The sequence below is a fragment of the Fukomys damarensis genome, unplaced genomic scaffold (genome assembly GCF_012274545.1).
Source record: "Fukomys damarensis isolate Sample0158 unplaced genomic scaffold, DMR_v1.0_HiC HiC_scaffold_28, whole genome shotgun sequence".
Lineage (NCBI taxonomy): Eukaryota > Metazoa > Chordata > Mammalia > Rodentia > Bathyergidae > Fukomys > Fukomys damarensis.
The window spans coordinates 35,107,592-35,121,550 of NW_022900940.1; the positions used below are offsets into that span (position 1 = coordinate 35,107,592).

The following is a 13,959-nucleotide window of genomic DNA, read 5'->3' on the forward strand; positions in this document are numbered from 1 at the left end:
TATATATATATAGACCAATAATAGTATGTTATGCATCAATAGCAGCAACAGCTTTTCCAGGTTCTGCAGTCATCTGAACAAAATTATAGACATTCAGCACATTCCATTAAAAGCAATAACAAAAACAAAAAAAACCAAAGAAAAGAATAATATCCAGACAACAGCAAATTTCTGTTGATTTTCTTATTTGTTAGTTTTTCCTGTTCCTAAAACTTTAGCTTCTTAGTGCAGACCTGCTGCAGCGTTCACTCTCTTTGCCGTCAAGTAATTCAGACTGTTTCATTTGCCTGCTTTTGGGGCAGATGATCCTAGCCCCATCATAGGGCTAGTGCTCTCTACTGTCTTGGAAAAATAAGGAAGACGATGGAGTGGCTTAGACAGCACAGGAGCCCTGTGAAAGTCAAGCCCAGAGATTTCTTGACATTGTTCCCTTCTTCACTGCAGTGGGATTCTAGCACCAGGCTCCCACTTTGTCTGATCAGACTGGTCTTCATCTCTTCTTACTTGCCCAATGAAGGATTGGATAACAGTGCTATTTTCTTCCCCCTTGACTTCATAAGCCATCTTCCTTACCTGAGTTATTGCAGATAATCCAGTCTGCCTCTCTCTTGTTGTGCCTCCCTCCTTTCTTGTACATCAGACGGGATCCCTCTGTGGGATAATCAAGACAGAAAGTGATGATGTAAGTGTAATCTTACAACATGTATTCATTGTTCATCCCAGGGCAAGGGGCAAACATAGCCATACCACTTCATGTACTCCCATAGAGCTAGCTGAATCCCACGGAAGGCTTATATCAACAGTCTTTTTTTCCCCAGAGGGCCAGCAGTTCAGACTTACCTCAACTTCTTGATTTTAGGTAAACTTGGACCCATCCTAGGGCCACAGTGAACTGAAAGAGTATTTGCTCCTCACAACTGATTCATGGTGACTCTTCCTCCAAAAGCCGTGGCCCTCGGGCCTGGGTCAGATCTTGGCAAGTAAGATCCCTACACAGTTCATGAGGCCTCCAGTTACCATGGAACCTGGACACACACCCCAGTTCTCATCCTCACACTGAATCTCCCTCGGCAGCAGACTGTGGAAATTGTAGCTGTGTGCCTCTATTTATTCTTTGAAGTATACTGTAGAAATAAGTATTTATAGTAATAAACAAATCACCAGAACTGCCAAAAAAAATTGCAGCAAAAAAGACATTGCTGTCAATCTCCCTCAAAATCCTTCCTCTCACTTTGAACCCATTTATCCCATCATTTTTGCCACTTTCTCAAGGAGTTCGGAAATCCTTTCTCTTTGAGGGTCTATATTTGTACTGTACTTCTACCAAATGTGGTGAAGAAGGTAGATGAGGTCATACTGTAATGTTTTTATGAGCCTGTCTTTCCTTTGGATGGCAGTTTGCAGTGGCATTCACTGACTTTTTAAATCACACCTCATGAAGACATGCTTCAAAAAGTGCCAAGAACAATGAGATAAGTGTGTTTGAAGTGAGGAAGTATACCTGGAGGGCGTTAATGTCATTGTATCTTTTACTGTAATAAAAATTTTTGAAAATTTAAATACACACTGTATCTTTTGATCGACTCTTAATATATTCATAACATCTTTGTCAAAAAAATCACAAATGTGTTGGTTCATCCCTGTGTTTTCTGTTATCTTCCATTGGTTGATAATATCTGTTTTTAATACCGGTGTCATCCTGCTTTGTAGTTTAGTTTGAAATCAACTAGTTTGATACTTCCAACTTTACTCTTTCTGTTCATGATTGTCTTGGCTATTTGGGTTATTTTGTGGTTGTGGTTCCATATGAATTTTTGTATTTTTTGAGGGGCAAATTGATATAGATTGCCTTGGATCTATCTATAGGTTCCTTTGGGTAAAATGGTCATTTTAACAGTCCTATAATCCATAAGCACAAGATACTTTTCCATTTATTTGTATCCTTTGTAGTGTCTTTCAGAATGTTTTATTGTTTTTGATGTACAGAGCTTTTTCCTCATTTCCTCAGTTCCTCCTTTTTGGGTGACAGACACTCAAACCATACTTTTCTAATGAAAATATTTACTTTAGCAAAACTGTAACCGATTTTGCATCTCAGTAGCTGTGCTGGTGGAGTACAGGAAACAGTCTGTGTTCACCCTCTTGGTAGATGAAGAGCAAGGTGTATAAACCTGTGTCAAAGTATCAATAGGTTAGTTTTTACCCACTGTACTATTTTTGTTACATTCTTAGGTATTTATAATTTGTTTTATTATATGTTTTGTTTTGATTTTTCTGTAGAATTAGACTAATTCGGTACAATGTCACATGAAAGTCCACTTTTACAACAGGGAGGAAGTTGAAAGTAAGTCATCAGATTAACTCAGCTACCAATGATGACTTGGATTATATAAGCCAAAAAAGTTATTAGAATGAGATGCAGTAAGATATGACAGATAGAGAAGTACAGAATTAAGACCTTTATTTGGATGAAGATGAAAATGGTAATGTAAATAAATATTTCACTAGTCAAAATGCTATAAAATGGTTACATAGACCTGAATGTTAGAACTAGGTCAGAAAATGTTACTAGGTTCTTTCCAAACCTATTGGACAGAATGTCAGTACTGCAATTCAATGTTGGAAATTATTTCTAACATGATATGCTACCAGATGTTGTGCAGTACACTAATAATGAAATATAAGTAAAATGTTTTATATGCACTAATAGTAATACTCAAAAATATATAATAACATCTCACTAAAAGCCTTCATCGCAAGACTTTATCATTCTAATAATAAGAATCTAAAGGATTTATGGAGAAGTGACAGATGTGCCATTGAGAATTTTAGAACAATAATGATGTTTTGTTATCCTTCAAATTTGCCTATTTATTGAAGACAAAAAGACCTACCAAAAATCTGACAATCTGGGTGCTCTTTGCTTATTTTTTGAAAGACTTGTTTTGAATTGTCAAGCAATTTATACACTGTATGGTTAGGGTTTGGAAGGGAATAGGTTTAACAGAGGACACATAATTTATACAGTTATTTCACAGTAGTTACCCAGAATGTTAAAGTAGAGGCATGCAAGAAATCTAGCCACACACTAGAGAACCAAAGAGTCCAGCTAAGGGCCTGGATCTCACAGCAGTGTCCCACACAAGTCTAGCTGAAGGCCTAAAGTCCAAGGCAAAGGTCCTCCAGGAGCCCAGCCAGTGGCCTGGAGCCCACAGCAATGTCTCATGCTTGGCTGAATCAAGGATCTAAACCCAGAAAACCCAGAAGCCAATGGTAGAAGCCAGAAAACCTGCACTAATGGAGTGAAGGATCTATACCACAAGGCTGAGGGATCTACACTGGAGCCAGGAAGTGATGCTTATGGTGACTACCAGAGTTCCTCTTATGAGAATAGCAGCCATTCCCAGCAACAGTGAGGCCTCAAGCTCCTCCAGGGACAAGATCAGCCAAGTTTGCATCAGGAAAACCAACTGCAGCAAGTTTCTCCTAGAAAATCAGCAGCCCACAATCCTCTCCTTTAGTTCTCTTTTTATGCAATGGGCAGCAATCCTCAGCTCAGTCTTCTACCCCCAGACCACACTGATTCAGTTCAGCTGGGCATGTGAAGTTGACCATTAGTTAATCCACCAATATACCATTCAAATATATAACAACTGACGAACAGTTTGCATCATTTCATGATTGTTGAAGGCTTTGGCAATATATGCCAAATAAACCTTCCAAATATAGTATAAAAATAGATGCCCCAGTAGATGTGAAGACGTTTTACACCTTGAACTTAGAAATTTATGCTAGAATTCAGCCACTAGGTCTTTATTCTTGCAGTAATAAACTATAATGTTGTGAGCAGATTTGTTGCACTATTTCAAAAAGTAAACCAAAATGTCACATTCAACAGTTGGTTCACTAGTTACCCATTAATGTTACACTTGCTCAAAGAACACCAGTTGACCAGCACAGGAACTCTTTACAAGAGTAAAACAGAGATTCCCAAATAAATGTTGCAAGATCACAATAGAGAAATGTATAGTACAATCTTTGGATATCGGGAAGTATAACATTGGCCTCCTATATGGCAAAGAAAAACAAAGTGATACTCATTCTGTCATTGTTACACCATGATGCTAAGATTGATAGTGAAGCCAGGCATGGTGATGCATACCTGAAGTCCCAGCAGAGATAATAGATCCGATAAGTTCAAGGTTAGCTGGTACTACATAAGAAGCTCAAGGCTAGCCTGGACAACATAGTGAGACCAAACCAAAAAAAAAAAAAGATTGATAGTGAAACTTCTACACAAATGAAGTCAGAAATGGTCACATTTTACAAGAAAACAAGGTAAGTAGATGTTGTTGACAAGTTATGCAGCATCTATGCAGTTATGCAGTCACTTGAAGTATAAAAACATTAGCCAATGGTTGTATTTTATTGGATCCTAAACTTGTCAAGCATAAATAGTATCATGATTTACAAAGAAATTAACAAGTACAAAATATCACAGAGAAATTTACTTAAAAGATTGGGACTGGAATTTATAAGTGAAAATTGCAACAGAGGAAGAACAATATGTATCTGCCCAAAGAGCTCTGCAAAAAAATTGTGGAGCAGACCAGTGAACAGAGAGGTGAAACATCACAAGAACATCCTAAGAAAGCAGGAAGATCAGCAAGATGTCAAATATGTCCTACCAAAGAAGATGGGAAAACAAAACTTGTACTATCAGTATAAGCAGTACTTGTACATGGAACATGCTGTTTGCTTGTGTGGAAACTGCTGTAGGTTTGATAATTGAAATAAAGATTACTTTTGTGGTAGAGTTATATTTGTATTTTCAGTGTAGTTCATGTAGGAATTTATTTCAGCTATTTAGTAAGCAAACAAGCTGTTGATGTTGAAAATGTTGATGTTTGTTATACACACTCAGTACATATTTAATATTTTATTTAATTTCCTGCTAAGTGCACACTGTATAAGAACTTCCAGACAAAATAGGAAGACCAGAGAGATGACAGGTATGTCCTGCCAAAAAAAGATAGGAGAAACACATGTGCTATCAGTGTAAGCAATGCTTGTGTATGAAACTTATTTTTTTCACATGTGAAGACTGCCTTAGATATAACAATTGAAGTAAAGATTATTTTTTTGTGGTACTGTTTTTATTTTCATTGTAGTTCACATAGGATCCTATTTATTTGTGTTATTTTTTAGCAAAATACAATTGTTTAATATGATGTTTATTCTAAACACATTGCATATTAAAATTTAATTCAATTGTATTTTATTTCCCTATTAAGTACATATTATATAATATAATAAAACTCCTAAAATTATAATAATCATTCATCAATAGAAATACTCCTAAAAAATAAATGAGGATGTTGTATATCCGCTTATTGCTCCTTTTTTAGGAGAAATTTTATTCCAAAGTATGTTTTGTAACTAATGTAAATGAGATTTTTTTTTTCTTGAAAAGTATATTATTAGCATAAACTACTGAATTTTGGTAATTCATGCTATAGTATGAATTCATACAGTATAGAATTCATACTATAGTATCATATTTAATTCCTTCACATATTTGAGAAACTACTGATCACTAAAATAATTACTTTTTTCCATCAAGTAAGTATCTTAGATTTTGGGGGGAGGGGTTCATCATGGAATATTTTCTTTTGCTGTCCTCTGTGTTTTGAGTCCTACCATCACTTCTCAATCCCATTATCATTTTCTGGCCAAGTACAAAAATAACTTCTCTTGACTTGTTTCTGATTATAACAAAAATTTTTTTGAGTCCAGACTTAGTGTGATTTTTCTTCCTTTTATTTTCTGTTGGATATCTTAGTTTAAATAGATCACGAGTTCCTAGTTTTAATTCTTTTTTCTTTACTGTGTTTTCTGAAGTTTTAAATCTTTTTTTAGTTTTTTTTACATGAAATTTTTGAGTATTGTTGATTTTCAAAATCTCAACAATTCTTGAGTCTGCCTTGGATCAGTACAGTATTCTCTGATTTTTGTTATTATTTCAAATAAAGCAGTTCTTTTTCAGAAGTGTATAGCATCTTATTTGATGCTATTGAATCTTCATTAGAATTTAGAAAACAAGTCATATTTTCCTTAAAAGGGTATCCTGACATTTCATAAATTGGCACTTTAGCATTGTAGAGTGGAATTGTAGATGTTGTGTTCTTTCATAGATGTGTCTGGCTCATATACATTTTCAGTTGATTGGGTATTTGCTAAAGTGGGCAATTTAAATTATATGCAATTTAATTTTTGTACATCTCGTTTATAATTTTGCAAGTGGTTAATATGCATTTAAATGAAAGTATGAATTGGTATATAGTTTATGGATATTTGTTGCCAAGTAAGTGTATCAGTTTGCATAACTGTCATGATCCATTCATGTTGCAAAGGCAAATTGTGTTTTTTTTGTGTCAGTTTACATAGAAAATTTTCAAATATAATTGGTAGGCCAGATGACCCAAACCTTTAGTCATGAACCCTACCTAGAGAGTAGGACACTTTAAGTCGTATAATAAGGAAGGGGGAGAAATTTCATTTCTCAAAAGTATTACTGTATTGTTACTTTAATAGATGAGTTGTCCCTCTCCCCAAAGTTTATGTACAACAGTTTATCAACCACTTAACCTGTTTCAACCTGATTGTTTTAATTCGGGATATTTAACTATCTAAGGCTTTAGCAACTTTCTTTGGTCCCACATTTAGTTTTTAATTGCATTTAATTTTTGTATGTGTGTATCTTTTGTGCTTTAGTCTATTGGAAGTCTTTCTGGAACTTCTTTGACCTCTGTGGTGTATTAGGTTTACGCTGAACTACCTTCAGGTTAATTTTGCTGAATTCTCTTGTGTACCCCTACTTGAACTTGTGTGCCTGGGTGGGGAGTGTCTGGCTGGTCATTGCATTAAGGTTGATGCAGAGTTGTGGAGTCATCTTGCTCCAGTTCTTAGTTTGTTTACTGTCTCCTCAGAGAGTCTTCCTTGCTGCCACTGAAAAAACTAAACTTCCCTGAGTCTGGGGGTAGTTGCACATCGAAGGGAATTTCAAGCAAAAGTTAAACGAGCAAATGAAAATAAAATGGAACTGAATTCATTTAAAAATTTGTTTCAGAGAAGGTATATATCATCAATCTGTAACGTGATTTACCAAGAAACTTAGTCTGCATCAGGGATTTAGCTCAGTGGTGCCGCCTGCCTTGCAAGCGCAAGGTCCTGAGTTCAATCCCTGGAACCAAAAAAAGAAAGAAGGGTTGGGGGGGACTTAGCTTGCAATAGAGAAAGTTAAAACTCTAAGAGGGTGCCAAAATAGGACCAGAAAGAAACAAAAGATTTCTAGAAATAGGAGTCAGGAAGTCATTAAATTATGTAGCAAAATAGGTATTATTCCTTTCTAGAGGACTCCATTGAGGAATGCTTTTCTGTTTCAGTAATGCCACGTGCCTTCATGCTCTAGGTAATCTTCTCCATTCTTCTATATTTTCTCTTATTATTCTAGAGCCACCCAATTTACCTTTTCATTGCCTAACGTAGTGCTACTCAGTGCTTAATAATAACTTCTGTTCCTAAGCATTCACTACTACTTTTAAGGCACTGTTATTAGTATTTTCACATAATTTCATCTTGATCATATTATCAGTATTCTCTATATTTAGTAGATGAGGCAGTTGATAGTCACTTTCTCAAGGTTCTATAGCTGATACAGTGTAACATGATTTGAACACAGACTTTTCTCCTCAGATTTGTGAATTTTATTGTATGTCCTTTCTATGAATTTTTTACTCTCAGACTGATTCCTGCTTAGGTTTTTTTTGGGGGGGGGTTGTTTTGGTTTTTTTTGGTACCAGGGATCAAACTCAGGTCCTTGCACTTGCGAGGTAGGCAGCAGAACCACTGAGTTAAATCCCTGGCCCCCTGATTCCTACTTAGAAGCCTAGGCTCTTTGTTTATCACTTCACTGTTCAGAAATTTAGAAACACTGAATTATTTCCTTGGTTGTAAATTCAGCATTCAGAGCTCTTTGCAGATTTACTCCATCTTTTCTTCTGCCACACTGTCTTGCTCCCAACTGGCAGTACTTCTTGGAATTCTCCTTTCCTTCTGATTATTAATCACCCTGCATTGCTGCACAGTTGAAATACTCACTGTCCTTCACACCTTCATAGCTTTCCTTTTGATTTAGTTACCTCCCCCATTCATATTCCATGTTTCTCTTCTCTCCAGAATTCTTTTTCAAACCTTTGTCCTAAGAAAACTGTCCACTCTTAGACAACAGGCCTTGTATATTCAGCCCTTGTACATTCAATGTATATGCTTCTTTGAGTTCTTGAAGTTTTATATTCTTAAAACTTTTCACACTCCCTTCAGATTTTTTGCCCTTTTTCTATTTCACATTACCTCAAAGCGCTTATAAAAATGGTATAGTTTTTCAGCATTTAAGCAGTGCTAAGTTTTCTTCTATTTGAGGTATATATATAGCTTAAGCTGATAAAACTAACAGTGTGGTCATATGTAATTTAAATCAATGATGTTTTCATCAAGAAAAACAATGACAATGATTTCTTGAAAAATGATATATTTATAGAATCATATCCTGATTTTCAAGAAACAAAGCAAACTCTTATCCTCAGGCTATAATTCATTTCTAAAACTGCCGTTTTCACATGTAGAGAGACCTTTGTATGTGTGAAAAAATTTGTAATGTTTAGATGTTGAAGGGTATTATATATCCCTGGGATATAATCATTTCCCTAAGTCACCCATTTTTTTATAACTTATTATTGATAATACTACTTGGCAAGTAAAAAGTTGTACAACTCAGAGCAGCCCTTGGTATCTCTTAGGTATAAGAGTTTGATTCTTGAAACTGTGCTAGTCAATTTTAATTCTGTGTTTTCCCTTTTCAGGTTTCCTGAAATGCAGTTTTTCCAACAAGAAAATGTGAGAAAAATTCTTACAGATGTTCTTTTCTGTTATGCTAGAGAAAATGAGCAGTTACTTTATAAACAGGTAATGAAAATATTTTAAAGGTGGCATTCATTGATTTAAGTTTTTCTATACATTTGACAAATGATAGCAATAGTGCACACTTTATTATATCCAGAGTTGTATCATACTGCTAAAGCAATCCAAGTGCTCCTTGTCAGCTGCGGGGTTAGAAAGGTAAGCTAACTGAAGCACTTGTGCTTCTTCCTCGGTATAAGACATTGCTCCAAATTGTCTTCTGTATCATATCTTTTTTCAACTTTTGGGTTTTGTTTTATAAATAGCATCTTTGAAGCCAGTCTAGTAATGAACTTTTCAGACTTCTACTTATAAATACTGTTTCTAAGTACAGCATTTATAAATATGTGACATCATATAAAAAACAAGTGCACTTTAAAATTTACTAATAATAGAACTTCAGAGGTTTCATTAATTTTTTTGGTGGGCAAGCTGGGCATGGTAGCACAAACCTGTAATCCCAACTATACAAGAGGATCCTAAATTCAAAGCTAGCCTAGGAAATTTAGCAACACTCCTGAATTTCATCCCCACTCCCACAAAATAATTTTTCTAAAAAGAAGTTACCATAAATATTTTGAAAATTACTTTTTGCCTCTGTTATTTAACTTACTACCAAAGCAAAGAAGCTTATTGAATTGTTTTGAGTTTTTGAAATGTAAATTGATTAGTATACAAAGGTGTATCTAGGTTTTCTACTAAAGTTTATTGTGTTCCAGTAAAGAGATATATACTTGAATTATTTTTATTTCCCAATTATATATTAAATGCAAACAAAATTTATAAATCCAAAAGAATCAAAACTTGTATCTTATTAATGAGCCCTGAACTTTTAATGTAACAGAAAACACCTGTGTAAAAAGTTATATATTTAATTTGAAATAAGATTTATAGATTAAAAATGGTAGGGGCTGGGGATTTAGCTCAGTGGTGCTGCTGCCTGCCTCGCAAGTGCAAGGACCAGAGTTCAATCCCGGATACCAAAAAAAAAAGGTAAACCAAGTTAGACTACCATTATACTGAATAATATATTTGTTATTATATACATTAAAGAAACACAGAAAATAATTATATCTTTTTAAATAATGCTAGTAATCTATCTTTACATCAACTGCATGTTGACCATAGCTCTTTTTTTTTTTTTTTTCAATACTTGGGACTGAACATGGGACCTTGTGCTTGCGAGGCAGGTGACAGAACCACTGAGCTAAATCCCTGGTGACAATAGCTCTTTAAAATTGGAAATTGGAAAGAAAATCTCACTAATAATGAAAAAGTATAAAATGTCTAGAGGTAAACCTGACTGTAAACATTATAAAAGCTATCTGAAAAACACTATAAATGTTGTCAAAGGATTATAAATCAAGAATTAAATAAATACAAAATAATAACATGGTTTTAGCTGAGAGGACTTTACGAGTATTGCTTGTTTCCAAATTAATATAGAAATGTATTAATCTAGTACTAATCTAAATATGTGTTTTGTGAAAATGAGACAAAATTATTTTAAATTTAGTGCCTACTAAGTATTTTTTTTTTCCCTGCTGAAACATTTAGCATTTCCTTGTGGATTTTTTCACGTACCATGATGACTTTCAAATTTTTCTGTTTTTATGGCTGAATAGTATTCCATTTTCTACATATACCACATTTTCTCTATTCATCTGTTGATGGACAGTTAGGTTGTTGTATTTCTTGGTTATTGTGAATATGTAACAATGAACATGGGATTGCTTATTTCTCTGCAACATATTGAGTTCATTTCCTTTGGATATATAACCAGAACTAGGATTGCTGAATTATATGCTTGGCCTATCTTAATTTTTGGAGGATTTGCCATATAGTACTTTATAGTACCACCAATAGCATGTAAAATTCCCTTTCTCCACATCCTCCCCCAAATTTCTGTAAAACTTCTATAAAAGTTCAGTGATGGGAGGGGTTGAGAGGTTTTTTGTTTTTTTATTTTATTTTATTTTTTATTTTTTATTATTTTTTAGGATGCATGTTTAGCATGTACTGTGTCCTGGGAGAGAGCTCCATCACTAGGAAAAAAACAAGTAAAAGAAATTTCTGAGATCAGAATACAATAGTATGAGAATTGACCTATGGTTCAGTGGAAAAATTTAGGAACAGGTCCAGTTATATATAGGATCTTAATAATATAAAATAGGGAAAAGAATGTTTACTTTCTAAGTGTGATTTTCTAACTAGGAAAAAAAATTAAATTATACCTTATTGAATAATATCAATTAATATCAGATGGACTAATGATATAATTGGGAAAACTAACAGTATAAGAAAATAGTAGAAAAAGATTTAGTAAAACATTTGTGTGATCTTGGGGTTAAAAAAAAATGCCCTTACATGCAAAATAGGATATCTGAAAGTCATACACAAATTAAAAGACCAAAAACAAATGTGAAAGGAGATTGCCAGGGAAACAAAATAATAGAAGACACCATTCTAAATGGCTTAAACTATAAAGGTGTTAGTAACCCAGTTAGCGTGAAGTCTGTGGTTAAGTGGTTCTGCATCATTAGTTATTTTAGTAGCTCAGAATATTCATCATTGTATTGGCTGTTGTTCTTATGTCTATCTCCTATTTTCAAGTATTTGAAAATTCCTCGCTGGAAAAGATTTGCAATGATAGCAAGATAAATCAGGATTAAATTTCCCAAGCTAAATATTATTTCCTATTTTTCTTTAGGAAACCTTATAATAAGAGGAACAAGTTCTATACAGAAGGAAAATAATAACATCACACTGTGCCATTTGTGGTGTATGTAAACCACCACATTTTTTAATGAAAAATTAGGCAAGAAAATGGAAGATGAAATTGTTGATAATTTATGCAAAGCCTATCAATTACTGAATAAGAAAGTATTATTAGCTTAAAATTGGATTTCACTTAAAAAGACATAATTACTCCCTGTTATATTTAAAATCCTATAGATTCTTTACAAAGAAATACTACCTTGCTGTAGAAGACTGAAATGTAGCCAGATTAAATTTGAGAAAAAACCTTGAGTTTCATCACAAGCTGTTAAAGCTATTATTTTGTACTAGGTGACACCCCGTTTAACATCGACCATATTGTTAATAGTTATGGGATTTTATTGAATTAATGAGACTGTTATCATGTAGTAGAGTGTCTTGCTGAGTTAATTGAAACTGCAGAGATTATATAAATGGTATTAATGAACTTTGACTGACTGATGCCTCAGCTTTAATAAAGACTGCTTGGTGAGCTAAATGAGCACAGGCAGATAAAAGAACAGGTTCAATTTTGTGAGCCTACAGGCTGTTGATGAAGAAACTTTGTTACCTTTATTTTAAAATGGCATGAGTTTGGAGTGCAGTGACTGCTAACTAGCAGGGATGAAGAATTTCAGCAAAGAACAATGCTGAGAATATAGATAGAAGCAAAATATACAATTTGGGAACCAAGATGTATACTGAAATATATTTATATATATTTGTGTCTTGTCAAATTAGATCCTCTTGAATTTATGGGTATACCTTCTGGATATATCTCCTGTCTTTTAAAGCTGTCTATATACTTGCTACTTATAATTTTTTGTTTTTCCAGTGCAAAGTATCTAAGTCAGGGCTCCACACTAGCTATGCAGTTATTGTACCACCATTCAGTCTAGGCAAGTATTGTGCCACTCAGCTGTATTCCCAGTTCTTTACAGTTAATCATTAATCGGGTTTTACTAGTCTAGAATTGCCAGTGAAAACAATCTAAGGTCTCCTTCAGTCTCTTAAAAGTATCAAGAAAGTTCTTTTTTAGGTGAAACTCAAAGCTGAATTTGTAGAAGATTTTCTTAACAGTGCTCAGGGGACTCCTAATTTTTAACTGCAGAAATGTCTTCTATTGATTTGAAAGATGATATTTTTTCATATTTTATTTCAACTTTTGTAGTGTGTCAGTAAATTAGGTGGTAGATATTTCATTGAATCAGTCAAGTGTAGTGAAATCCTGCTTTATGCTGGGCCGGTATAAAATTTTGGTTCATGTGTACAATTGTCCCTCAGGAGCGGTTGCAGGGTTCCTCCGTGTATATCAAAATATGTGGTTGCTCAAGCCCTTTATATGAAAAGGCATTGTTTAATATAACCTGTACACACCCTCATGTATACTTTAAATCATCTCTACATTGCTTAAAAATGTGTCATACTTGCCACTTTCTGAAATAGTCTAGAAGTCTTCTTTCATGAATTTTGTTATGAGTAGTGATGAAAAAATTATATATTTCTGCTACCCAGTGCCATTCAGATTAAAGACAGGCTTGTGAAAACATTAGTGTCTTCATTCACCTTTTTTCACTAAATCTGGTACAATGTGACTTCTGACTCTTTCCCAAAGTCAAAATGACCATGAAAAGTAAACATTTGGAATTTATTCAGGACATCAAGGGAACCATGACAGCCCAGCTAAAGACACTAAAGAAGACTTGTATAACAGCTTCAGAAAGTGGCAAGGAAAACAGAATAAAGTGTTCAAAATGAAGGGGAGTACTGTGAAAGGGATTATTGGCATCTCATACTGTTAAAAACATGTTTTAAATGAAATATTAGCCAAAGTTTTTATCACAGTTCATAGTCTTGCCAGGCATGGCAGCACAGGCCTGTAAGCCCAGCATTCTGGGAGGTTAAGGCAAGAAGAATGTCTTTATTTTTTAAGGTAAAGCTTTTATAATAGTACAGTTCTTTTAAGGATGCACATGCCAGTGAAACTCTACTAAAATTCCAGAAATTCTGAACTAAACATTCACTTTCTGTTAAAGATGGCTTTCAGAATTCTTGGAAGAAAAGTTAACTATGCAACTCATTGAATAGATTGCATTTATTGAAGATGGATGGTTGCTCAATATATTAGCTTTTGTGGAGAAAAAAAATTATGTATCTTTCATGGCAAAAATTAAAATGAAGTGA

The 13,959-nt window shown here is 34.2% G+C and overlaps 1 protein-coding gene across 17 annotated transcripts in view; it reads left to right on the top strand.

The window, feature by feature from the left end:
• The window catches only part of Tbc1d5 (TBC1 domain family member 5), a 552,135-nt gene that overhangs the window by 342,094 nt on the left and 196,082 nt on the right, over nucleotides 1–13,959 (top strand). For all 17 annotated transcript variants that reach the window (XR_004514672.1, XM_033757108.1, XM_033757102.1 and 14 more), the window contains one exon: nucleotides 8,922–9,024. Coding sequence is in view for 16 of the 17 variants with exons in the window: in XM_033757108.1 (XP_033612999.1) it covers nucleotides 8,922–9,024 (103 nt within the window). In the remaining variant the exon portion in view is untranslated. The remainder of the gene's footprint in view (nucleotides 1–8,921; nucleotides 9,025–13,959) is intronic.